Source organism: Podarcis vaucheri (genome assembly GCF_965113315.1).
Source record: "Podarcis vaucheri genome assembly, chromosome: 7".
In the NCBI taxonomy this organism is placed as follows: Eukaryota; Metazoa; Chordata; class Lepidosauria; order Squamata; family Lacertidae; genus Podarcis; species Podarcis vaucheri.
The window spans coordinates 60,484,052-60,510,902 of record NC_138765.1 but is presented as its reverse complement, the minus strand read 5'-3'; the positions used below and the strand labels follow the sequence as shown (position 1 = coordinate 60,510,902).

Genomic DNA, 26,851 nt, shown 5'->3' with positions numbered 1-26,851 from the left:
ATTGCTCTTCTTTTGTATTGTTTCAAATTCTTTAAGAAATGTGTTTCATAAAAGTAAATCTTTCATTCTTGCTTTGTGTGATCACTTTCCCCAGGCTGTTATAATGAAAGAGCAATGTTACATGAAGCACCTTGCCCTCCATTTGACTGTCAACAAAGGAAAGACATTGTGCTGCCTGAGGGGGGGAAAACAAACCCCAAAGCAGGCCTCTTTGCTAGTTTCTTTTCTTATGTTGCCAGTTGCTTTTGGAGTATGTTCAAGGGAAAGCAGTCAACTGTTCAAGTCTAAGGCTGCTGCCCTGTGTACATCTCTAGGTGGATTCTGCTGAATGTGAGCAAACTCAATAAGGCACTGTTATGTCTGATGTGATGTGAAAACTTGTCTAGGGTGACTCAATTTAAATTGAACATTGTTGCCCACAGCAGCCATTTCCAGTGGCCATGATAAGCTTTCCTTTTGCTTCGTCATGTGACTTCCTGTAATAAGTGCACCATTTTAAATGTCAAATTTAAGGCTTTCTAGCCCATTGTCACCTCAGTCCTGTATGACTCAAATAATGCCTGCAGAATAGAGGCAGCATCTAATGTAACAAGATTTGTGTGAATGTAAAACTCTGCAACTTGCTTCATTCTGCACTGCATTCAAGAAGCATCTCTTAGATCTGTCAGGAAAATAGAACTGGTTTGGTTTTAAAGTTTTTACTAAGAATTCAAATATAACACAAGTATACAAAGTGCCCATGCATGCACTGGGACAAATCTTTAAAAAAGGAAAGACTTGAAAACATTTATGTTTTTAACATATGAAGCATCATGTACCACCAACTGGTTCACATTCATTTCCAACGAGAACAGGAGCTTTTGGAGGTTCCTCTGCTTCTGGGGAGGAAAAAGCATTAACAGCCTATTACTTTGCTTGTTTTGGCTAAGGAAACAGGTGGAGGTATATTAGCTTCTCTCTATTTAGACAGACAATGGTGTGAATCTGCTTCAGAATTAACAAGCAGCTCTCACTGCAGGGAAGGGGAAATGTCAAGCCAAAAATGTGCCAAAGTCAGATTTAGGCACATCTTCCAGCTCTAACTAGTCCAACATGATAGGGTCAACACAGAAGTCAGACTTTCTCATTGTTTATTTCTTCTGTGGGTTAAGTACCTCTTAAGTGCTAGTTTACAGAATATCTTACTGCAGTTACTCCATGTGGTGAGCAACTCATGAACCACATCCAGGACAACCAATCTATGGGGACCTGCTGAAATGCACTGTGGTTACTCACCATCTGTTAAGTCAACAAAGCTGTCCATGGCATCTGGTAAAGGAACTGAAATCCCCATCGCTTTACGGATGCCATATGTGCTCACAATATCTCCTGGAGCCACTTGTTGTGCAAGCTCTTTTAGATTACTTGTCACTCTCTCCGCTGGAAAAGTTAATAGTAAAACATTGATAGGACTTTATAAGGTTTATCTAAAGTCTGTTAATTGCCCCCCAACCGCCTAAAAATGCAGGGTTCTGTCATATAAAACTAGTTGGCACACATTGGTTTTCCATGACATGTAAAGTGGGGCAGAGTTAATGATTTATGATAAATCACTCACCTATCTGGACCATTTTCTCTACTGGTGCATGGGAACAAACCATGGTCACTGGCTTAGTACTATATCCTAGTCAAAGGTCATCATAATTTTTTATATGCCACCCATATGACTGGGTTGCCCCAGCCACTCTGGGTGGCTCCCAACAAAATATTAAAAACACAATAAAACATCAACCATTAAAAGGTTCCCTGAAGAGGGTTGGCATCAGATGGGAGAGCATTCTACTGAGAAGGTCCTAATTTGCTTCACTCCATACAAACCACAATCCCTGGTTTTGACATATCACTAAGCCCCCAGGAATTGTGGTTAGGGGGCCAGTGCTCTAGCACAGAGGAGCAAAGCAAGCAAAATCACCTCATGCACAGTAAGCCATGCAGCCCTCCATACGGTATAACAATAGGAACAATAAGGAAGTGAAATGCACTACCTTGTTTCCCGTCGTGGCTACCGTATCTAACTTGCTCTGTGCACTAGCTGCAGAGTCTTTGCTGGCCCTGCCCTGTCCATCATGACTTCAGATAGTGGGGGCAAGGGAAGATTACTTTCATCTAGCTTTCCAGGCTTGGCCCCTCTGCCTGCAGCAGCCAGCAAGGCATAAAGGAATCTCCTTCAGCTTGCAGTAACTAGCATTTCAATCCCCGCCAGCAACCACAAATCTTCCACTCTTCTATGACATCCAGGAAGGTGATGTCCCTATATTGTCGTGGCAATGCTGCTCCATTTGATAAATGTGGTTACCAAGACAACCAGCATCCATTTTAAAGAAGTTAGTAGCAGGGCAGAGGTTAGACTAAAGAGCCAGGACGTGTCTAAAATTTAAAGGTTTCACGTGCCAGGAGCAACACACTTACCCAACTGCATCTCTTTGTAAGATGGGCCCAAAAGGCAGATCATGTTCGGAGGTGGCTTCGTACTTAGTCGTTCATTCTGAGCGTCTTGAAGCTCCCGAAGCAATTTTGTGGTTTCGTCAAGTTTTTTCTGGAAGACCTCCGCTTCTGTTCAATTGAAAGTGAAGTTTTGGGCAGACATCAGCTGGGCTGGAATGTGCCAAGAGGCCTTGCAAAGCAACAAGTGCCCAGTTCATGCCACTCACCTTCTGAGTCAAACTCCTCCACAGGCATTCCAAAATTGGTTACTGCTCTCAGTGCTGTCAGCCTCTCCTTACTGAGAGAGGAGTCAAACCTACTTGGTTGAGCTGTTTCCAGAATCTGTAGATGGCAAACAAATGCAGGTTCTTAAAAATCAAGCAAAACCCAAATTTATACAAAATATTTGAACCAAGCAGTGCATTTGTGGTGACTCTCAACCTTTTCTTCAGATCAAAAATAGGCATTAAGAATGGGGAATGTCCATTGGGCATGCTGGCTGGGGCTGTTGTGGCCCAACAGCTGGAGGACCACATATTCCCCATCCCTGCTATATACTAAGTGGGATGGTTTAAACCACTATAATTAGAACTACTCCAGTATCAGCTGGTCAACTATCATATCTGGGACTATGTTCCATCTTCAACATTTACAACAAAAGAGAGGCAATTAAACCATTCTGCAGAATCTCATCCATTTGCCAATGAGTCAGATGAGGATACCTTAGTAATACATTTATACCTCCTTCATCAAATGTCTCCTGTTTACAACAGTTATGTTGAACAGACAACAGCATGAAGTTGTGAGGGCTTAGCTTTCAAAGTAATAAGGATTTAAAACAGGTTTCTTTATATAGTACACGCTGTGGCTGGAGAATACAGATGACTGCAATTAAAATCTGACCGTGGCACAACAATAAGGTGAACTTTACATAACTTGATTTTAATGCTATGAATGAAAGGTTGCAACACAGAGCTGGAAGTTTATCTCCAATGCTGCACAGTAAAGAGCAAGTCAGCTGTTCCGGTTTTATGTAGAAGTACAGTGGTGCCTCTCAAGACGGAAAACTCGCTAGACGAAAGAGTTTTCCGTTTTGGAGGTGCTTCGCAAAACGAATTTCCTATGGGCTTGCTTCGCAAGACGACAATGTCTTGCGAGTTCCTGCTGGTTTTTTTTCCTTCCCCCCCCCTTTTTCTAAGCCGCTAAGCTGCTTATCAGCTGATCCGATCAGCAGATAAGACGCTAAAAGCTGCTAATAGCACTAATCCGCTAATCCTTCAATGGGCTTGCTTCGCAAGACGAAAGAACCGCTAGACGAAGAGAATCACAGAACGGATTCTTTTCGTCTTGCAAGGCACCACTGTACATAAAATTTGGCACTTGAAACAAATTATTCTAACTGGCTTGCATGAGAACCTTTCACTGCCTCAATCAAATTCAGAAGAGTATCACCTCCACATCCTTGCTTGTAGCAGACTTTTCACACAGACATTCAGCTTCTTCTGCTGGCTGCAACTAGAAAAGAAGGATAAAGTTTTCAAGCTGCTCAACCCCTTCAACTGGTTACCTCTGATTTAAAACACTCCAGGGTGGGTGCCTTCCAGATGTTGGTTATATTTGCTTGAGGTGGACAGTGAGGGCTTCTCCTATGTAATCCCGGGCTTTTCATATTACCACAGTGATACAGGAAGGAGTAATACTGCTGTGGGTCCCATGACACCGAAGGGGCATAAGAATCTGACCTAAAGCTGATGGGTTTTAAGCAGCCTGTGCACATGATTGCAGGCTTAGTTATAACACACACACATCTTATCAAGCTAGTTTTCTGCTAATTAACCCCATTACAGGGAATAAATTTCTCAATGAAAACTTCACAGTGGGATCCAGGTGAGTTAAATACTCTTACATAAAAACATAGTTTGAAATATTTCTAAAGGTATGCCTTTCCTCCAACATGCTTTCTCAAGGAGAACCAGTACCTGGTCTCAGAAGTAATATCTGCCATGTAGATTTTTTTACAGTCCAGGGTAATTGTCCCCATGTCTATGGACTCCTTAATGCCATGATTTCCACTCCACCATTTACACTTTGGGAGTAGCCAAAGTGTAGTTAAACAATATTGGGAGGGCAACTCCCATCAGCCTCAGCTTGTAGGGTGAACAGTTAAGGATAATGAGAGAGCATCTGATACAGATGCTCACACACAAGCAGTCTCACCTTTTCTAGTTCTCTGAGTGAGAGAGAATGCCTTCCTTGGGTCAAAACATCCAACAAACTGTCCGCCATTACATATGGGTAGTCTTGAGATTTTGCCAGGAACTCACTGATGCTGAAGATAAAAGCAACAAAATTGCATGCCAATTAGTTTACAATAAACAATCTTACAAATAAAAACAAAATCACAACTTACCTTTGAGGTTTTGTTTTGTTCTCTCTTTAAAAAAAAGTTTTATAATATCAGAACCACTAGGGATGTTAACTGGTGATTTCTCTTAAGTTTATAGATTTTCCCTTTCTTGGATATGTTTTTAAATTCACATCTGTACTGGGATGCAGACATGCATTATTATCCACAGGCTCGTAACTTGTGTAAATTTGCAGTGCTAGTTATCACTGACGTTTCCTAGAAATAGTAAAAACTGGAGCTATGTATGTTCAATGCAAAAGGTGGTATTCTAATCAGTCTGTGTAACCTGCGCTTCATTTGGTGGGTGCAGGAGGGAAGCTGATAGCAAAGGGATTTGTATGTGCGGTGGTGGGGGAGAGGAGCACATTATACCCTAATGTATGCCAACTTGAATTTGTCTTGGAAAAGCCAAAGTGCAACCAGAATAAAGTAACACTAAGCAAGCTTTCTACAAATATGGGGTTCAGGGGTGCCAACTTGAATAAAATATTAGGGGAGGGCCAGGTAAGCCCTGCCCCACATAACTGATCTCATGATGTTGTGCAGACACACCAGTTGAATGGCAATGCCCATAAACTTTGGGGCCGCCTCAAATATTTCATTAAGGGGGGAGCAAAGCTCCTTTGGCCCTTAGGAGTTGGTTCCTATGACGTGGTTACACATTAACATGCCAAATACCAGCAGGTGCCCAACCCCAGCGCTCATTCCTCCATCTCTCACAAAAAACCTGGAGAACTCAGTTGGTTAGAGAATGACAGTGATGATGCCATGCTTGCAGGTTTGATCCCTGTATGGGACAGCTGCATATTCCTGCATTGCAGGGGGTTGGACTAGATGATCCTCAGGGTCCCTTCCAACTCTATGAATCTATGAACCAGTCAGGAAAGCTGAGACACAAGAAGAGATCCATCCAACTGAGACCCTCAAGGGAAACTTATGTGCGTAGAAAAAGCATCTCTCAGAATCATACCACAATTTAGATTTTTATTTGTATTTGGACAAAGGTTGTAATGGATGAGATGTAAAAATCGAAATACTAAGAACTCACTAGCTTCCCTGTTGAGTTAAGTGTTATTCCAGGAAAACCCCTGCATTAACTAGTCAAAAATAAAGAATACAAAAGCTGCAGTCAAGTTCCATTCTCTTGCTAGTGCCAATGCCAGTAGCAGGAAAAGAAGCACCCCCCCACCTGCCAATATGTGAACATTTCTAAAAGAGGTTTTTAATTCAAAGTCATCACGATAAAGACAAAAATAAGCCTACTTACTTAAAATTCCCTTGATTAGAATCTTCCCCATAGGTGGAATAGATTAAATCAGAATCATCCTTGCTGATATTTGCAAATGTGGAGTCATAAGCTGGAGCATAAGAGCTAAAGGGCCCGTAGTTCAAGTACATCACTAATGAAAAATAAGAGCCGGAATTAATATTCTCACATGTGTTAGACTGAATGTCCCTTTTAACAACAGATTTGCTCTTCACAGGTGTTTACTGTTTGTTGGAAGAAGAGGTACAGCTTCTCAATTTAAAGCTAACAGCACTTTAAATCTATTGCACCTGGTCTGGCCAGAGTAAAGAAAGCCTCTTTGGGCTTTGAGAACCCAGTTCCATGAGTGCCAAGAAATTACTGTTGCTTCAATTACACCTGTCCTAGTGCCAGGCAACCAGAGATGTTATACTTGGGGCGGGGGTGCCTCCTCTCCCCACTGCCAGTCACCATTTCTTCCAACAGAAAATTGTAAATGTTGGGGAAACACTGAAGCAACTGTCATTAAATATTTCTTTCGGAATGAATGAAATGCTTTTTCAGAGGTGGTTTTATTCACTCAAAGGCCATGTTCACAATGATTTTGACTTAATAAACTATACTGTGCAAGAGATGGGCTGGCAGAATTGCTGCTTCATTCCCACCTTTACGCAAGTTGCTAATCAAACCAGGAAGGGGATAGTTTCACACGGCAACTGAATCTGAGACAATATTTTATTCTCACTAGCCAGCCTTAAGCCAGAGTTTGCTGTTTGCTTATTAAACCTGGTTTGTTAGGGAGAAGCAAAGCCCTAACAAACACAACAAACTAAGAGAACAGAATGCATAATTCAGGGGTAGCCAATTAGGTGTCCTCCAGATACTACAACTCCTACCAGCCCCAGTCAACATGTTCAGAGATGATGGGATCTGTAGTCCAACAGTATCGTGACATGGGTAAAGATTGTGCCTAGTATTGCCACAATTCTGACCAATCCCCTCCACCTAGGTTGTGCAAGTCTTGTGTCTGAACCTATCCACTTTTACCTTGCACAACTAGGTTGCTGAATTCATACCACACCAGAGCTACATTCCATAAACTGGTTTATTAAAACTGGCATTTCTATTAATTGCTTGTCAACCCAGATTCAACCAGCATGCATGCCCATAGAAAACTGCTTTTGCAAATCCAAATTGGTTTAACAGGTACATATGTGGCTATATGCAGTGCCCCAATATTGAAATAAGAGTGTGAAAATATTATTATGCCACACAGTGTAGATATCTTAAAAGCCTCAAGTCATATGTTTCAACTCTTGAATGAATCAAGTGATGTGAATTTCTGTGATTCAATTTGTGTTTTGCCTCAAGAATGAATACATCAGCAAAGATAAAAGACTGTGGATACAGAGCGAGATCCAACATTGCATCAGCAGATGTGAGGGGACTTCCCCTTCCTCTCCACCCCATGCAGCTCCCCATCTTGCTCCAGAAGGACCCCCAACATCCTGCAAATCCCTGATTTGCAGGGAGTTGCAGAGGGGAGGAGAGAGCTGCATTTGGACAAGTGGGATACCGCAACTGGGTATCACCCAGATTCAGCTTTGATCTATGTTAGCTGATCAGATTAGCTGAGTTTTAAGGACTAAACTAATAATGTGTAAAGCTTTTAATTGTTCTGATGATGGATACAAATCCCATATATTTTCAGGGATCAAACAGTCTAGTGCATATACCGTTAAAAGCTTTTGAGCTTTTCTAGCAGCTGCCAACGCATATGATGTGATCGTTCAACAAAACTTCTGTTTCGGCAAGCTAGAAACAATTCAGTTTTCTGCTGACTGGACCAACAACTCTTGCCAAGCAGCAAATGAGCAAAATATTTAGCTCTAATCTCTTTTGTTTTTTATAGCCCAAGTCATACAATAGATTCTCCTCTACTTATTTCCCACATATGCAAAATCTCCTTTTTATATGGGGTTTTTAGTACATCAACCACAAACAACTGCAGAAGGCACTAGGTGATATAAAGAGATCTGATATATAGCTTTCAATATTTATGAGAGGAAAAACCACCTAGAAGCTAAGTTCACATTGGTTGTCTCTTACACAAATCATGTTGCACAATTATGCTGTTTAAATAGCTCAACAACTTTGACCTGAACCCCTAAAAAACGGGGCTTTCCTCCTCCCTAAAAAAAAGCTGAACAACTTTGACCTGAACCCCCCAAAGGAGATCACTGCTAGTCCTTGGGAGTTGGCCACCCCTGCAGTACAGGAACGAGACTGCTAAAATTGCTCAGGCTGCCAATGCCATAAATTCTGCTTCGAATCTCTTAGGCAGCCTGGTATCCTCTACAGACCAAATTACAACAACAAAAACTAGTAATTGTTAAAAGCATAAACCTGTTCTTAGTTATCCCATAGAATTGAAACAATCTGTAGTTTAAACGAGGGCCTGCTATTTTAGGACTAGGTTGTACTATATGTGACTATACTTGCAAACATGTTGGCATGTAATATTATTTATTCATTTCATAAAATTTATACACTGCCTGATTTTAAAAGAAACCTCGAGGCAGTTTGCAAAAAGATAAAATCAAATTAAGAAAATCACAACCATACTTAAAAATATCCAAAAGCTAAAATGCTAAAAGAGATTAAATTTACCTCAACTTTCGAAGCATCTAGGTAGGCTTGTCTGAACAATAACATTTTAAGCAGGCGCAAAAAAAGAGCATAGTAAAGGTGCCTGCTTGATTACAAGAGGCAGGGAGTTTAGTGTTGTCACACTAAATATAAGAGTTCTTACAAATGTGGAACAGGTATTATGTGGCACCTGTAGTAATTGGGCCACCTTTTAGCAAATTCTCAAAAGGTTGTTTACAATAGTGCACAGTTAAGCAAACCTCTAACTTTCATACTTTATTTCAGCTTTAATTCCCAGTGCTCTTTTCCTCTAGGAAAGAAGAAGGGTGTGCCTGGGCAGAGGCAGCTGCAGCCTGTTGAGGAGAGTGCTGGCTGTTTCCACCTGTGGCTACTCAAAGAGGTTATCTGTCTGCTCCACCCCTCCAGATAACATATAAGTACATGCCTAGACATAGTTAAACGTAGCAAGGGCTACAGGGCACTCAGTCAGTGGTTCATAGCTGACCTGAGTACCGTATTTTTCGCTCTATAACATGCACCTGACCATAACACGCACATTGTTTTTAGAGGAGGAAAACAAGTGAAAAAAATTCTGAATGAAACAGTGGATGTATCATTTTTGTGCGTCATGCTGTGACCACAGACATGTGATCTGATGGTGAGTTTGGGGTAGCCCAATGCAAAAATCCTGAGAATCCCTGTGGATCTGTGCTTTGTAACCACGTTTTTGCACCATTGTGGCCCCAGGCAACAGTGGGGGCGTGATTTTTTGGGTGCAGGCTGTAGCCATGGACATGTAATGTGATCTGATGGTGAATTTGGGGTGACCCAATGCAAAGATCCTGAGGATCCATGTGGATCCGTGCTTTGTAACCACGTTTTAAGTGGGGAGGGAAGGAAAAACACAGAAGTGAGAATGAGCACGAGAGGGATGTGCAGAGAAGCAGCTGGCTAAGAATGCAGGAGAGGGGTTTAACGAGAGGGAGGAAAGGAAGGCAAAAGTTTTCCCCACACACACACACCCAAGCCAGCCCTCTCTCTCTCTCTCTCTCCCACCTGCATGTTTTCCGGCTACTTGCGAGTCCCTAAAATGCTTCCCTGGATGCAGCAGCACCGGAGCACGGAGATCCTTTCCTTTCCCCTTTGCTTGCCTGGAGGGGAGGGGATTTGCCTGCTCTTTGTTCTGTTTGAGCAAACAGCAACCGAAACAGAAGAGGGTGGGCAGTAAGACCCTTGAGGCAGAATGCAGGAAAGCAACAGCTTCCTCTCTCACGGAGCTCCCTTCTCCCTGACGCGCACGATTGGATTTTTGCCTGATTTTTGCCTCTGTGCTCGGGAAGGTCAGCTCCAGGGACCACACATTCGCTCAATAACACGCAGACATTTCCCCTTACTTTTTAGGAGAAAAAATCTGTGTGTTATAGAGAGAAAAGTACGGTAATTTCTGCCAGCCTTGTTGCATTCAAGGGCACCACTAAGCATAAATTAGAAGTCACACTTACCAGGAGTAACTTTGTTTCTTTTGTCTTCTTTGAACCCTTGTAACGTATTTACACCTGACTGCAGTCTTCCAGCTGTGACACCCAACTTTGCAGAGCCATGTCCGAGTTCTACCACTCAAGAGATGAACAAAAAGAAAGTTATAGGACTTAAGTTAGCCACATGCACACAACATCTCCCTTCTGAGTATTTACTAGGTTTTTCTAAAGCCTTTGTGAGCATAAACACTGAAAAATAGTCCCTTAAAAACACCTTTGTCCTGGATTCAACTATAAGTCATAAAAATGCACTAAGGAAGAAAAAGGTAGTTGTAATAACAACCCTAAAACAGAAATGTCCACGCTAATCTATTTTAATTTACTTAATTGAGCAGGTGAAGGCAGGGAACTGAATTTGGGACCTTATGCATAGAAATTATTAACCTATATTGCAAGGATGGGAAACCTGAGACTCTCCAGATGGCTCAGGACTACAACTCCATTCATCCCAGAGCTCTGGGCATACTGGATGGGAAGTCAAGCAACATCTGGGCAGGCACAGGTCCCCCATCTTTGCTAGATAAGGAATCATGCTTCTGGAAGGCGTTTGTTTAAAAATGCCATGGAATATTCCAAGATGTTAGGTCATTATTCCCTAAATCAAACAGCATTCTCATGAAGGACATCCCATTCTGACTGTCTCTGGGCTAACTGTTCAAACAGGGACCATTTAAGCAGGGACCAGAAGCAGCCAGATGCTCAGTGGGAATTCTAAGGAACGCTAGCACGGGAGGAATGTGGGACAGCCTCAAGAGACTTCCTCTGCACCTCTACTAAGTGTAGAAATCCATCAGTAATACACACCACCAAGGGGAAAGGTTGTTAAAATTACTCAGTGCAAGCATTACCCCCTGTGTTATTTTCTGCTGGATTAAGAAGTCCCAGGGTGGTTGTGCCATCAGGTTTTCTTCTTTCAAACTCACACTGAAATAAAGATCAAGCCATTAAAATGTGTCTTTTGTGCACAGCCTACAAAGCTAGGATGACAGAGTCATACATAATTTAGCAGGCTGTTTTGTTTATTGCTTCAATGAATGGATATTATGAGACTTTAGATTTGTAATCACATCAATCATTGAAACATCAGATGAAAGGGACTGAAACGTATTTAACTTATGTTATGGTGTTCTAGATAATGAGCATCATCCATATCCTTTTCTCCGTTTACCTGAGCATTAGCAGGTCTTTTTGTTAACTTTCCTCCTGATTCTCTGATGATATGTTCAATCAGTTCTTGTTCCCTCTCTAAATTACTATTCCTTATTTTTTCTTCAAGTAGCTCTTTCTCTTTCCTAGAAAACAAACATACATTAAAAAGAGACAAAAAATCCCATAACTATATACATTACTGTACCCCTTCATAGTATATAAGATAGCAAAAAAAGGGTTTAATACCACCAAGTCTAAAACTTTGTTTTAGAATGTGTGCAGTCAATAACTGGTAAATTCCAAGAAGTTCTTCATCAGTTTAAAATAAAGTGGCACATTTGGCAGTGAAGGTGGAATTTGCCAGTAACATGCTTCCTTCGTTGTGCATGTCATCATCCTTGAGTCTGAAAGTATTATTTCAAGCAGAAGGGACTGTATCCAATGTTGTTTGTTTTCTAAATAGTCCCACTGAACTTACAGGACGTGACTAATATAGGTCCATTAATTTCAATGGCTTTGTTTTGAGTAAAATTATCTGGATACAACAAAATGTTTCTAAAATTTGTCTTATACAGCAGGACAACATAATTTGAACCTGAAGTTTTACCGGAGTGCAAATAAGTACCAAAAAGAAAGAAGAGACAAGTCAATTCTGTAATAGGATAGTTTTCATTATATTAAATTGTATGTTTCTACTATAAATGTTGTCCACTGGCAGCTCTAGCAAACACTTGCTGCCTCTCCAGCTCCAGGATTGGCTGAGGATTGATTGGCAGTTGTGTGGTAAAGGCACCCAAGCATGGTCAATCTAGCAACTCCTACCAACTGGCCTTTTCCCTGCTCTGAAGCTGGAAAGGCAAGTGGGTGAGTGCCAATGCCAGAAGATTTTGTGCTTTTCCTTCAGAAAAAAATGTGGGTGGTGGTGGAATAGGACTGGTGGCTATGATCCTTGGCTAAGGCTACCCAAAAATGGGAGATCCCTATAGATGCCTCTGTACAGAGGTGTTCCATGTAGCCATCATGCCTAAGTGCTACTGACAGACCAGTCTTCTTCCATGTATTTGTTTAATCCCTATTCAGAGCTACTGGAGATAGTTGCTTTCAGTGCAGCCTGGGGCTGCTTGCTCCTAATTTTGATGAAATGAAAGAAATATGTAAGCCCTTTGCAGAGTAATTACTTCTTGAGTTCTTTGCTAGGTGTTTTAAAGGCTCTGAGGTCTATGTCCATGGAGTCTGCATCTTTCCCAAAGCCACCATCATCTTCACCTGACTGGAGACCTGTTTTATCTTTATGCTTCCTGCTCTTCTGAAGGTCTGCCATGAAGTCAATGCTTTGTTTCAAGCTCTGGATTCTTTCCTAAGGAAACAAACCATGCAGGTTTAAAACTTCATACTGTATGTGAGTCCCCCATTTTAAAACTGCCTAATCATTAAGTGCTTTTCTTTCAGTTACAAGGGGTCTTCAGAGGGGGAAAGAGGATTGCAAAGCTGTCACAGAACCCTTGCAGAGTCTACAGTCTTTTTCCCCAAACTGAAGGTCCACATTCTGCGCTAATAAAATATTGTAAAAGCAGTTGTACTAGCAGTGCTTTTTCCCCAGGGAGAACTCACAGGAACTCAGTTCCAGCACCTCTCAGGTGGGCACCATTGCCATTCTAAAAGAATGAAGGAGGTGTTCATGGTGAGTTCTGGCATCTCTTTTTCTAGAATAGCAGCACTGTGTGCTAGCAATGGAAAGAGATGGGGAGAAAAGCCTACCACAAGCTATCAGTTCAGATTCCTGTTGAGTGTGCTCTGTGCTTCCCCCATCTGCCCACTGGGTAGGTAAGAGGTGAAGAGAAAAAATGGGGTGTAGGGAAGTAAGTCTCACTGAGTTCAATATACTTAGTCCCTAATACATGTCTTTAGGATTGCAGCCGTAGTGATCCTTGGAAGAAAGATCAAGCAAGTAGGTAGGGTTCCATTACAAATAATTTGCAAACAATTTAATTTTAAGTTAGAACTATTCTTGGAGAGATAAAGAAGAAAGAACTACTTATTGAATTAACCCAATGACTTAGCCTTTAGCTAGAAAAGAATGGCCTCTTCTCTATTAAACACAAATGGAAATATGATGAAACCATACACAAGCCAACAAAACTCCAATACCTCTTGAATTATTTCCTTAATTCAGTTACCTGGCTGAGTATTTTCATTCCTGAATGCAAGAGTTTTTTAGCAGCTTTGTAATAAATGGTCTCTGGTTTGTTATAGACCATGGCGTTAGTACACATCAGTTTGAAGTTCTCCTGTATCAACAGAAGAAGTAAGACACATTAGTAGGAACTTACAGGAATGTTTCCTAGAAAATATATCTGCCCCTTTATGTATGGAAATTTGTACTGTGGACAAGATGGCAGGTGCTGTTTGTTCTGCCTGGCTAAAAAAGTATCCTCATAATATGGAGGATAAAGGAATAATGCATTATAATACAGGTGCAAGTTAGTCTATATAGTTTATTAGTAAAATTTCCAAGTTCCAACCTAGCAACCACGCTTGTGCACACACACATGCATAGACAGCACTGCTGTGTGCGCACATGCAGATAGGAAGCATTGCTACTCCATGGTTCTAGCTTACTCCACTGTTCTAATAGTCTCTCTCCTGACCCACCTCTAACTACAGAACTACTGCAGATAGAAGAAAAGGGCAGGCTAAGAAATCATTGCACTAGCTGGCAGAAGAGGCACCAGGCCTGCATTCTCTGCCGCCTCGAAGCTCTTAAGCGTGACAGGCTGAGTCTCTGGTTGGGATTTGGTATCCTTTTACTTAGATATTAGTTTGCAAAACACTAGGCCAGCAGTTGATGTGTGTTAAAGATGACAGATTTGATCTGAGACCAAAGATGCTTATGACAGACATCTGACTTTACACTTTTCATATTAATGTGCTGATAAAGGCAATGCTCAATGCAGACAGTACTCCCAAGAGATCAGAGGGCTCTTTTTGTCAGGATGACAACAGCAATAAGGGAATCACACGTGTTTTTCTTTAAAATATGCAAATAAAAGGATAAAAGGTTGGGGCAGGCATTTTAAAATATAGTGCTATATAAGGCAGGAAAGAGGCAAGTTGCATTTTTTAAAATTTCCTAAACTTTTTTTTTGGGGGGGGGGATGAGAGTCAATATACACAATATTTGTTTCAGTAATGCAATTGTATTACATTCTGGAAGAACGTAAGGGATTCTTATTACTGTCCTGTGTGCTAAAGCTTCTTTCCTACATTTCTCAAGAAAACAACAACAAAACAACAACAACACAAACATATTTACATGCTTCTGTGATTTAAGTAGTTCTCTTAAACACAGAAAAACCTCAACCTTATTAGTACAATGGTGAAGAGTCACTTAATTATGACTATAAGTATTTACTACTCTGATGCACTAATGACCAGGTTCATTTCACATCCTTGTTTTAAAAGATCAAGTACTTCTGCTGTTCAGTCTTTTCTCCTTGACACACACACACACACACAAAATTTCCAACACCCTGGAACATGAAAAATGTCTCTTGAAAACATTCACAAAGACTTTCTCTAAAGAAAGCAAATGAACAACTCTGAAAGCCAGATGCGCCAATTTTTTATTCTATGTGTTCATAAACTATGAAAGTGCAGCACCAAAATGAATAAAATATTGAAAAAAACCTGCACAATGCAATTGCTAGTACCAGCAAGTGTCAACGTCTAATCCCCCCTCTGCAGTTAAAATATAAATTAAAAGCACCTTTAGTTCTTCTATGGACTGGTAACCATTGTTCTTGATCTTCTCTTTCATGGTACTAAAATCCATTGGGCGTTTAATGATCATGGAGTAGCCAGGAGCAATAAAGTCAGTCACAGGAAATGAAAAGAAAGCATTTGGATCCTTTCTGTTAAGAAATGAAAAGAAGAGCCCTTTATGTTTCATTTCTATAACAAAGAACAGACAGAGCTTAGTATTAAATAGGAGAGAAGACTCCAACTTGAAAGAAACCACAGAACTGAACTGAAACAAGAGAGCTTTTGCCCTAATAATACAATCTTGCATTTCTTTAAAGTTGTAGAGGTGCTGCCTGGAAGCAGTCTCACCCTCCCTTTTTATTTTATTTTATTTCTTTACTTTTGATGGGATTTTATTTTTAAAGCATGTTTGACATTTCTAAACCAAACCACAGGTGCCACATTCTGTCTCTCCTTAGAACACCAAAATGGATTATAATATCAATGGCAGAGAAAGCAATTCTATTTTACAAGGCCGTTGAATGCTTGCAAAATCTTACTCTCACCTTCAATTGAAGGGTCCTGTTTAAGACTGGCAGCATTCCCCAAACTCCAAGCAGTGTTAATACATAGAGCAAAGCCTTCAAACATCAATAGTCCAAGCCTCACCAAGTGTAAGTTAAAACTAAGAAAGAAACCATCAAATCCTCATTCTGGTCCACATAGGTATGTGTCAGGGAACTGACATCGGAGGAAAGGGAAGTGGTAAGGCTCCCAGAGACTGGGAGAGAGTCAACAGCCAAAGCAGGGACCAGCAGGGGGAGCGCGGGGTCTCTGGAGGAGGATCTCAGTAATGCTGAGAGAGACGCAGCAGCCCAGGCAGGAAGTAGCAGGGGAGAGAAAGGGGTGAGAGACACTTCGAGCGAAAATAGCGGGGAGGTGTCAGAAGCAACTGCAGGGAGACCCATACTCCGCCGGAAGCTGCCACGTCGTGAGTCCAGGAGACGCGTTTCCGTTAAGGAACTTCTTTGCTGGAAGCGCTTCCGCAGACAGCCACTGTCAGACTCTACTAGTGACTAGAGCAGACATGTCTGAGGAGCTCTGTCACACACAGAGGTTTGTGGGGTCGCACAAACTCTGAAGGGGCACAATTTTAAGCACAAGCAGCTAACCATCCCCTGACAGCAGTCTGACAGTCTCTGTACGCTGCCTGTGCAGGAGAAAGCATCATGAGCAACCCAGTCGGAACCGGAGACGCAGGGGTTGGAGCTGGTCCAAGCTTGGAAGAAAGGTATCAAGCTCTGGAGGTCCAACTTGCGCTGCAGACGGCGAGGCTCGAGGAGAGAAGGGCTCAGGATGCTGACAAAAAGGGGAGAACCACTCAGTTCCCCAGAAAGGTACCAGGATTGGTGCAGAAGTTTGGGGGGGACCCCAAGGATTACCATGCCTTTAGGACCGAGATGCAATATGCTCTGAATGTGCAGTTTGATGAGTTCCCTGATGAGGAATCGCGAGTTGCGTTCGTAATTGGGCATCTTGAGAAGGGGGCGCGGGACTGGGTTCGACCCCTGATGGCAACGCACAACGATATCCTAAAGGACACTATGAAATTCTTTCGTGCAATGGATATCATGTTTTCCAGCGATATTGAGGAAGGGGCGGTACGCAGACAGCTAATGGCTTGCAAGCAGGGAAGCAGATCTGTCCGTGAGTACTGGACTGAATTTACCATGCTGATTCACAGATTGGGGTGGGATTTATCGGCGGCACCCATTCAGATGCTATTTGAAGAAGGTCTTTCTTCAGCTGTGAAAGACGAGCTGGCCAGGAGCCCCAGGGCGGGGTCTATGGATCAGCTGACCAAATCTGCGCTGACCATTGGAGCGCGCCAGGAGGCAAGAGCCTTGGAGAGGCGGGAAGGGAGAGGGGAACGTTGGAAGGAGTTCCGCATTCCAGACATTCCTGAGCCAGCTTTCCCGCCGGCAGAGCCGATGGAAATCGGAACAGCCCGCGCGCGCGCAGTTTCAAAGCCCAGTGAGGGGGCGAAGAAGGAGGGAAAGGGAGCCCGGAAATGCTATCTCTGCCAACAGCCAGGCCACTTTGCCAGAGTCTGCCCCCAGAGGAAGGAATGGCAAGGGATGGTGGGAGCTGTTGAGGGGGAAGAGCAGGGAGAAACGGAGCAGGTAAAAGCCAACGCCTGGTTGCCAGCAGGGCACTGCAGCCAGGCCAAAGAGCAGTGAAAGTGCCCCTTCCCCAAGTGCCAGTGCCAGAAGCTCCTCGACCTGCTCTAGTGATTGAAGTGTCGCTAGAGCTGCAAAATGGACACCCCCTAAAAATAAAGGCGCTGTTGGACTCAGGCAGCTCCTGCAATTTCATGAGCAAGGAGTTTGCTGCTGAGCACCAGATACAGACTATCCCTTTAAGCAACCCCCTGCAGGTGACCACGATTGATGGCAGGGAACTGTTGGGAGGAGGCGTCAGCTTGCAGACCGTCCCAATGATAATGAGGGTGGCAAGGCACACAGAACTGATAGCGTTTAATGTGGCCACCTTGGGAGGCGCTCCCATTATTTTGGGAATGAGCTGGCTAGCCCTACATGATCCGCTGGTGGGCTGGCATCAAAGAGTGGTTTCCTTCGGTTCCGCACACTGCTTAGAACACTGCAGGGCGGAAAAGGGGTCAGCAGGGGTCCAAGCCACCCTAGCAGGGACGGAAGTGATGGAGAAGGGGAAGGTGCCACCACAGTATGCTGATCTCAGCGACGTGTTCAGCGAGAAGGAAGCGGACCAACTACCCCCGCATAGGCCCTTTGATTGCCAGATCAATTTACTCCCTGGAGCACAGCTTCCTGTAGGCAAGTTGTATGCCATGTCAGACAGGGAGATGCAGGAGTTGCGAGCGTTCATTGACAAGAACCTGAAGAGAGGCTTCATCAGAGAGTCCAAGGCAGCGGGGGGTAGCCCAGTGTTTTTTGTGGATAAAAAAAACACGGACAAGCCGAGGCTGGTATGTGACTTTCGGGCCCTAAATGCAGTGACAGAGCCGGCGGCTTTTCCTATGCCCAGGATTGATGATATTTTGACCAGGGTGCGAAAAGGAAAGATTTTTACAAAGCTGGACCTAAGGGGGGCGTACAACCTGATACGTATAAGGAAAGGGGATGAATGGAAGACCACCATGTTCACCCCTTTGGGGGCATTTGAATACCTCGTTATGCCTTTTGGATTACAAACAGGCTCCGCGTGTTTTCAAGCCTTTATGAACCATGTACTGGGGCCTTTGCTCTACAAAAATTGCGTGGCCTTCTTAGATGACGTGTTGGTGTATTCGGAGAATGAGGAGCAACATGTGAGAGACGTCAGAGAAGTGTTGAGCAGGCTGCAAGCCAACGGACTGTGGGTGAAACTGGAAAAGTGTCAGTTTCATACCAAGGAGGTGGAATTCCTGGGGTACCGCTTGTCAGACAAGGGGTTGGCCATGGACCCCGGCAAGGTTCAAGCGGTGCTGGAATGGAAAACACCCAAGACCAAGAAGGATGTGCAGAGGTTCCTAGGGTTTGGAAACTTTTATCGTAAGTTCATCCGAAACTTCGCCCACCTGACGGCGCCCATCACGGACTGTCTCAGCAGCAAAAAGAAGTTTGTTTGGACGGGGGAGGCGGAGCGAGCGTTTGAGGAACTGAAAAGGGCCTTCGCCTCTGACGAACAACTTCTACATGTGGATTTACAAAAAAAGCTGAGGGTCGAAACAGACGCTTCTGACAGAGCCATAGGGGCGGTGCTTCTTCTGCAGCCGGGGAAGGAGGGGTCAGAGTGGCGACCGTGTGCCTTCTTTTCGCGAAAGCTGAACAAATCTGAGAGAAACTACACGGTGCACGACCGGGAACTTCTGGCTATTTATGAGGCCTTCCGGAGATGGAGGCACCTACTAATTGGTGCACAACAGAAGGTGCAAGTGTGCACGGACCATAAGAATCTAGAGTATTGGAGAACTGCGCGAGTGCTCAACCAAAGGCAGTTGAGATGGGCCCAGGAGTTCTCCAAATTTAACTTTGAGATTTGTTACGTACCAGGCCCGGAGAACGTTAGGGCGGACGCTCTCTCACGCAAACCTGAATATTTGGAGGGAGAGGGTGCACCCGAAGAGACCCATGTTATTCCCGAGGACCGCTGGGTGTGTGGGGCGGCTTTGGTGGGGCAAAGGGAACTGGTAGAGGGAACGGTGCAGGATGAATACGCCCAGGACAAACTCAGGGGTCTCAGGAGGGAGGGAGACAAACCCGGGGGTTTTGAGGAGAGAAACGGGGCGTTGTATTACAAGGGAGCGTTATACATACCTGAAGGGGAATTGAGGGAAAAGGTACTCAAGCAACTGCACGATAGCCCCACAGCAGGGCATTTTGGGCAACACAAAACCATGTGGCTGGTTACCAGGGAATTCTGGTGGCCCAAGGTCAGGGAAGATGTGCGTGAATATGTGAGAGGGTGTGACCGATGTCAACGAGCCAAGGGGGAGAGGCGGGCACCGGCCGGTTTATTAGAACCACTACCCACGCCGGAAAGACCATGGGAGGCAGTGGCAATAGATTTCATGACTGATCTGCCCAGGTCCAAAGGGAAGACAGCCATTATGGTTGTGGTAGACCTGTTAACCAAGATGGCCCACTTTATAGCCTGCTCACATGCGGTCACAGCAGAAGAAACCGCTAGATTGTTTGTGGAAAATGTGTTTAGGTTGCATGGTGCCCCCTTGAGGGTGGTTTCGGACCGAGGGAAACAATTTACTTCCAGGTTCTGGAGGAAGCTCATGAGCTTATTGCATGTAGAGGTGAATTTTTCCACTGCCCGTCATCCAGAAACCAATGGGCAGGCGGAAAGAGCTAATGGTGTCCTCCAGCAATATTTGAGGTGTTATGTGAATGACAGAGAGAATGATTGGGTGGAGAAGCTGGCGTTGGCAGAATTTGCCTATAACAATGCAGAGAACGTGTCCACGGGGATGAGCCCTTTTTTGGCCAATCACGGGTGTCATCCCCGAGCCTTCCCAGGGGGGGAGGGGGAGAACTGGAGCGTTCCTGCCGCAGAACAGTTCGTTGAAGAAATGGAAGCGATCCATCGCCAGCTCCAACTTAATTTAAACAGGGCGAAGGAGGAATATAAGAGGCAGGCAGACAAAACCAGAAGGGAAGGGGAAAGCATTAGGGTGGGGGACCAGGTGTGGCTGTCCACCCAAGGGTTACCATTTAAAGGAGGTTGTAAGAAGTTAAGACCCAAAAGACTGGGCCCATTTGAAGTCACGCAACAGGTCAACCCAGTGGCTTTCAGACTCCGGTTACCGAACCACATGAAGTTGCACCCAGTGTTCCACAGATCATTGCTGTCACCGTATATAGGGGACAGAGAGGGGAGGGTCAATAGGGGACCAGCTATGGAGGAAAAAGAACACAGCTACCATGTAGCGGAGATTCTCGATTCTAGGTGGAGGGGAGAGCAAGTAGAGTATTTGGTAATGTGGGAAGGGGAGCCGGAGTCGGAAAACACCTGGGTCAGGGCAGAGGATGTAGATGACGAGGTTTTGATTGAAACTTTTCATCAGAGATTCCCTAGAAAACCCCAGCCAGTGGCGAGGTTCCGGAGGGAATACTTCGCCACCACCGACGACGAAGAAGAGTTGGAGGGGTTCGCTGATTCCGAGGTGGAGGAGGATTCAGCGAGTCGGAACGAAGACCGATGGAGGGAATTGTTCGAGACGTCTGAAGATGAAGAGGATTCTTTTAGGGGTTTCAGCTCCTCACCGCCCAGAGGAGAAAGTAGGGGCGGGGGAGAGGGGGGCCCTGGAGGGGAGGTGGATGTCAGGGAACTGACATCGGAGGAAAGGGAAGTGGTAAGGCTCCCAGAGACTGGGAGAGAGTCAACAGCCAAAGCAGGGACCAGCAGGGGGAGCGCGGGGTCTCTGGAGGAGGATCTCAGTAATGCTGAGAGAGACGCAGCAGCCCAGGCAGGAAGTAGCAGGGGAGAGAAAGGGGTGAGAGACACTTCGAGCGAAAATAGCGGGGAGGTGTCAGAAGCAACTGCAGGGAGACCCATACTCCGCCGGAAGCTGCCACGTCGTGAGTCCAGGAGACGCGTTTCCGTTAAGGAACTTCTTTGCTGGAAGCGCTTCCGCAGACAGCCACTGTCAGACTCTACTAGTGACTAGAGCAGACATGTCTGAGGAGCTCTGTCACACACAGAGGTTTGTGGGGTCGCACAAACTCTGAAGGGGCACAATTTTAAGCACAAGCAGCTAACCATCCCCTGACAGTATGCAACATACCTAAAAGCTATGAAAGATGAGTTGTCCAAGGCGGTCACGAATCATACATATAACTCAACTGCACTGACTGAGAAGATTGTCACTAGCTTTTGGGCAAATCCACAAGCAAGAATAGGCCTGGAATCGTCAAAATTAATTTGACCTTCCTCTAGTAACTACTGCTTACTTCCACCCTTTCCCTGATAAACTCCTTTTAAAAAAAGAAAGTATGTTTTTGCCCTAATGGAGCAATGCTTCATATAATCTGTAGTCAAGTTACATGAACAATTCCCTATGAGGCTAGAAAAGTTCACATGGGTTAAGCAAGAGTATATGTCAGACAGATTTTTCCTATTAGGAGAACCTAATGCCCTCTGAACGCAGGTGGCGCTGTGGGTTAAACCACAGAGCCTAGGACTTGCCGATCAGAAGGTCAGCGGTTCGAATCCCTGTGACAGGGTGAGCTCCTGTTGCTCGGTCCCAGCTCCTGCCAACCTAGCAGTTCAAAACCACGTCAAAGTGCAAGTAGATAAATAGGAACCGCTCTGGTGGGAAGGTAAACAGCGTCTCCGTGCGCTGCTCTGGTTCGCCAGAAGCGGCTTAGTCATGCTGGCCACATGACCCGGAAGCTGTACGCCGGTTCCCTCGGCCAATAAAGTGAGATGAGCGCCGCAACCCCAGAGTCGGTCACGACTGGACCTAATGGGAAGGGGTCCCTTTACCCTTTACCTTTAATGCCCTCTGGAGAAAGATAAACTTAGACCACTAACCAAGATCCCATAAAAGCTACAAGATATTCCATAACTACTACAGAAACACAACCCATTTATCAGTAACTTTCTAGAACCACTTCAATAAAGATTTAACGATTAAAAGTGAAAACCATTATTGATGGAAGATGATGAGGAACTTGGGTTCAACATGCATTAACTTGGCAGATTTTACAGTTGCTGATAGTAATAGCAACACAAACACATGAGAAAGAAAGAAAGAAAGAAAGAAAGAAAGAAAGAAAGAAAGATCCAGCTCAGAAAAATTAACACATTGATTAGACAGCATTTTCTAGTCTTTAGCAATTTCTACTAGCAGTATCAGAAATGCTCAGAGTGTGAGAAGAACTCACCTTTGCAGCTGCCTCACAAGTTGGTTCAATGCTTCTTGAAGTGGCGTCTGTTCCACTTCTAGGACAAAAAGATGAAAGAAAAATATTAACTAGAGTGCATGCGCGTGCGCACACCCACCCACACCCACACACCTAAGAAATGCTAAATAGAAAATGCTATATTTTCAAATGAAGTACTGCTGTGCAAGGTAATAAACACATCAAGAGTTGCTTTCTCCTGTTAACAACACTTTTTCTGTGCATAAGGTTCCATAAGCTGGTTAGCTCTCTCAATTGCTCTGACAGGAAGGACTATGCACACTACAAAAAAATTAGACCTTTTCCATAGGTGGTGGTGCGCTCCCCAATTCTAATTCTGCCTATGCCGTAGCAAGGGGGTTGTTTCAGAGCTGCTGCTTCAATCACCTTTGGAACTTCTGCCTTTCTCCCTTCTTCAGCTTAGCTAGCTGAGATGGAAAGTGAGCCAGTCTTTTTAACTTTGGCCATACCTGCTCAGCAGGGAGGCTCAATGGCCAAAGACAGGTGTGTGCCTCATTATCACCCTGTCATCAAGAGAATAAGACCACAGAAGTGTCCCATCCAGCCATGGGATGCACTTGCCATAACTCTTTGGACCATGTTTGTGGGGTATTCCTGACTGTTTCAAGTGTTTCATATCTCAGTTTCAAACATACATTTATTTTAATTTTAGAAACAGTGGCGCATGAAGCATTTCAGCCTATTAAGAAACCGCCCACAATTTGAAAGCAAACTTCAGTTTTTCAGATTTTGGCCAATTACATGTTAGTAACGGTGAGAACTAATAGCTACAGTGTTGCTGCTATTTCAGCCTTATTTAGAGACTGATCTTAATTTTTTTAAAAACTTTCAGGATTCATATTCCAGCTTTCCTCTTCAACAACAAAGCACTTAAGGTGGCCAACATCATAAATTGAGAAGCAAGGCAGAACAAATCAACTTACTTAACAGCTCAAAAAGAAACAACAAAACAGCTTTTTCTTACCTTCTTGTTTTGCCAAACTGCTTGCCAATGGTTTTTCAGGTAGCAAGTCTAGCCTTAGAGGAGTCTGACATTTCAGTTCTCTTTCTCCTTCACTTTCACCCCGGTCCCTATCTCGCTTCTTTTTATCATCCTGTGGACATAAAATATAAGCAAAACTGTTGAGAGAAGTATCCATACCAGTGGCTGGAAATCTGATTACAATTTGTTTACTCAGTGAGGAAATTCATTGTAAGTATACTAAAGGTACACAAGGAACATTACAAATATGTTCTTTATGTGCTGTCTCCACCTACTGGAAGACACACTAAGTCAGGACAAGCTTATTAATAATTAAATGATGTGTTCCATAGGAAGCTGCCTTATACCAGATCAGCCTGTTGCCCATCTAGCCCAGTATTCTCTAGCTTGACCAGCAGTGGTTCTCCAGGGTCTTAGGCATACAGTCTTTCCCATTACCTGGTCCTTTTAAAATTGAATACTGAACAAGGGGCCTTCTGCATGCAAAGGAGGTGATTTAACTTTGAGGTATGGGCTAAATTTGCACAAGTGGAAAGCTGCACATGCAATTCTGCTTGTGCAAGGTGCCTTTACCCATTGTTTTAATTCCACAGTCCCAACTCAGCCCTTTATGCCGCATCCCAAGTCTTTCCAAAGGATTGAGGAGGACTATCCTGAAGACCAACCTTCACCAACCTGGTGCCCACCATAGGTTTTGGACTACAACTCCCATCAGCTCCAGCCCAAACATTTGAAGGACCCCAGGTTGGAGAAGCCTGCCAAAGACAATCTATCACAAGGAAAAGATTTAAGTTAAAAAACCAAAACAACTGCTCTGAAAGCTACCTTTCCTTTTCTCTTTCTTTTTTCCTTTTCTTCTCCAGGAACTTGCTTTTCTGCTTTTTTCCTCTTCTTCCTTTTCTTGTCTTTGTGTTTTTCATGGTCATTTTTGTCTTCATATAGGGCTGAATCATGTACTGAGCTCTGAGTGGAAAGTTCCGTGACTTCATTTCCTCCTACCTTTAAAACCAGCTTTAAGGGCTTTTCTACATATTCTAGGAAAAGCACAGGAAATAGACTTGGTTTAAATATTACAAATAAACTTGCACTACATACCCTAATAGGCTAGCCAACTTCAGGTTACAAAAGTTTTTAACAATTAAACTGATGAATATGTAGCCAATAATATATAGATAAGATATATATATATAGAACCCAAAATATTGACCTAAGGCTTATTTTTTATGGTGTCAGTTACTAGAAAAAAATGTATCTTTCTTTGTATAGCCAGCCAATCTACATGCAACCACTGAGTTTCATGTAGACCTTAGCTCCATTAATATCTGAATGCCACAGAGCAGCTTTGTACTTGGTTTTTGCAATGCTACAATGAACGAACTAGTCAGAGACAGAAAGGTTAAAACATAGCATTTAAGAGGATACTGTAGTGCTAAGTCTTGAAGCTTTTGTTCAGCATTCATACAGAACACGGATGAGAACATTTGGGGCCCCCAATGTTATTCGGACTCCAAGCGCCCATCAGCTCTAGATGATGGGAGATTTAATCTAGAAAAATTTGGAAGGCTGCAGGTTCCTCATTCCTGATACAAAGTATTTCAAGTGCTCAAATCACTTCACAAAACAATGGTCCAGTTCCCATATAAAAAGGTAAAGGTACTCCTGACCGTTAGGTCCGGTTGTGGATAGAATTGTTATAACAACATTTTTAGTAGGCATCAAGGAGTGTAGCAAGGGTGCCTGCTCAATGTTAATAGACAATACATTTCAAAGCACAGGTGCTGCTGTGCTGAAAGACAAACTCCTAACAGATGGAGAACAATTATAATATGGCACTTGTAGCAGTGCAAGCTCTGCAGATTGAAGCAGTCAAGCAAGCACATATGGGGCAAGGTGATCCTTCAAGTTAAATGGACCATTAACTATAGCTAGTTTAAAACAAGACAACTTCAAAAGGTTTCTGGAGCTGGCTTAAATATATATATATCCATAGTTAATTTTAAGTGCAGTTCCTAGTTCAACTGACAGATGAGCTAGGGCAGTCTGCCATTTTCTATGGGTGGCCAGGATTAACAGCTATCTTTGAGAGAAGGTATTGCACTTTTTCACTGTCTTTGTATTTTAGATATCCTGCTGGTTGCTCCTCCCTTTTTATGCTGTCACTGTTAAGAATTATATAATAAATACAGATTCTCATAAGTTTTATAACTGTATTTATAGAATCACTTCAATTTTAATATTGCATAAATATTATATTATGTACCGTGTCATAAGCTCAAAAACAAATCGAAATGCACAGTCAACATTCTACATATCCGGGTAGACCGAATGTTTTTTCCTTTTCTTTTTCCCATTCATAAAAATTATGCACCGCTTGATTGCAAAAACCCTCCAAGCCGTTTACAAAGAAAGGTGCGCCGAAAGGGATACAGTCAAGGCACCGCTTGACGTCAACAGGCAGGGAGTTCCAATGGGTAGGGCACAACCCACACTTGAAAGTATTTATTTCCTACAAGTGGGACATTATGTGGCACCGGCAGTGGCACCAGACCCACAGATCGAAATGGTGGGAGGGGCGTATGTTGGGGCAAAATTAATTCAATTAATTAACTGTTTAATTAATTAATGCTTGCAGGAACAGGGTGCGGGGGACCCTCAGGTGCCCTGTGAGAGTCTCCACTGCTCATACCTTTCTTCTACCTGACCTACCTCACAGGGTTGTTGTGTGGCTTTAATGAGGAAGGCGAGAGAACCGTGTATATGCCACCTTGAGCTCATGGGAAGGGGAGATACAAATGCAATAAAATAGATAAAGATATCCTACACCCACCCACAGGAGGAGGAGGCCACTTCCCCCTAAAAACCCCCCTCAGAATCCGGTTCCCTCACAGAACCACTCCCGCCCCGACCCACGGCTTCGAAGTGGACAGTGGAGGACCACAAACACACCAGACGCTCTCACACCTATACACACCACACAACAGCACCACACAACCCACCGCCCCCTCATTATCAACCTATTTAGCAGCCCCGGGAGGAAGGAGGGGCGGCGGCACCTTCATACGGGTACTTCTCCCCCCTGTGCTTCTTGTGCTTCTTGCCCATGGCCCGAACGCAGACGCCGCGGCCGCCGAGACGCTCCTTCCCTCTTTCCGCCAAGCCTCTCCCTCCTCCCGCCGCGCTTCGTTTATTCTCGCGAGAGGAAGGCCGAGCACAAAGCGG

At 43.9% G+C, this 26,851-nt stretch overlaps 1 protein-coding gene across 3 annotated transcripts; it reads right to left on the bottom strand.

The window, feature by feature from the left end:
• Window positions 1-682: 682 nt before the first annotated feature.
• On the bottom strand, window positions 683-26,851 carry BRD7 (bromodomain containing 7). Of its 3 annotated transcripts, none has more exons than XM_082232923.1 (17): window positions 26,686-26,851; window positions 24,458-24,666; window positions 23,615-23,744; window positions 22,612-22,669; window positions 15,219-15,363; window positions 13,630-13,740; window positions 12,631-12,809; window positions 11,472-11,595; window positions 11,152-11,227; window positions 10,268-10,381; window positions 6,138-6,270; window positions 4,681-4,792; window positions 3,916-3,978; window positions 2,691-2,805; window positions 2,449-2,592; window positions 1,276-1,419; window positions 683-878 (listed from the first exon to the last, which is right to left on the bottom strand). In XM_082232923.1, exons 1-17 carry the CDS (start codon window positions 26,732-26,734, stop codon window positions 811-813), a joined length of 1,974 nt encoding a protein of 657 aa, XP_082089049.1. In that variant the 5' UTR covers window positions 26,735-26,851; the 3' UTR covers window positions 683-810. The 3 variants fall into 3 exon arrangements, with proteins under 3 accessions (XP_082089049.1, XP_082089050.1, XP_082089051.1); XM_082232924.1 differs by having other exon boundaries at window positions 683-875; XM_082232925.1 differs by having other exon boundaries at window positions 10,268-10,375.

Coding starts and splice junctions, on each gene's coding strand:
- BRD7 (XM_082232923.1), bottom strand. CDS start 26,734: ATGGGCAAGAAGCACAAGAAGCACAGGGGGGAGAAGTACCCGTATGAA. Junction 15,364..22,611: donor CTTGTGAGGCAGCTGCAAAG/GTGAGTTCTTCT, acceptor ATTTCTTAACAG/AAAGGATCCAAATGCTTTCT. Junction 3,979..4,680: donor CACTCAGAGAACTAGAAAAG/GTGAGACTGCTT, acceptor CTTCTTTTCTAG/TTGCAGCCAGCAGAAGAAGC.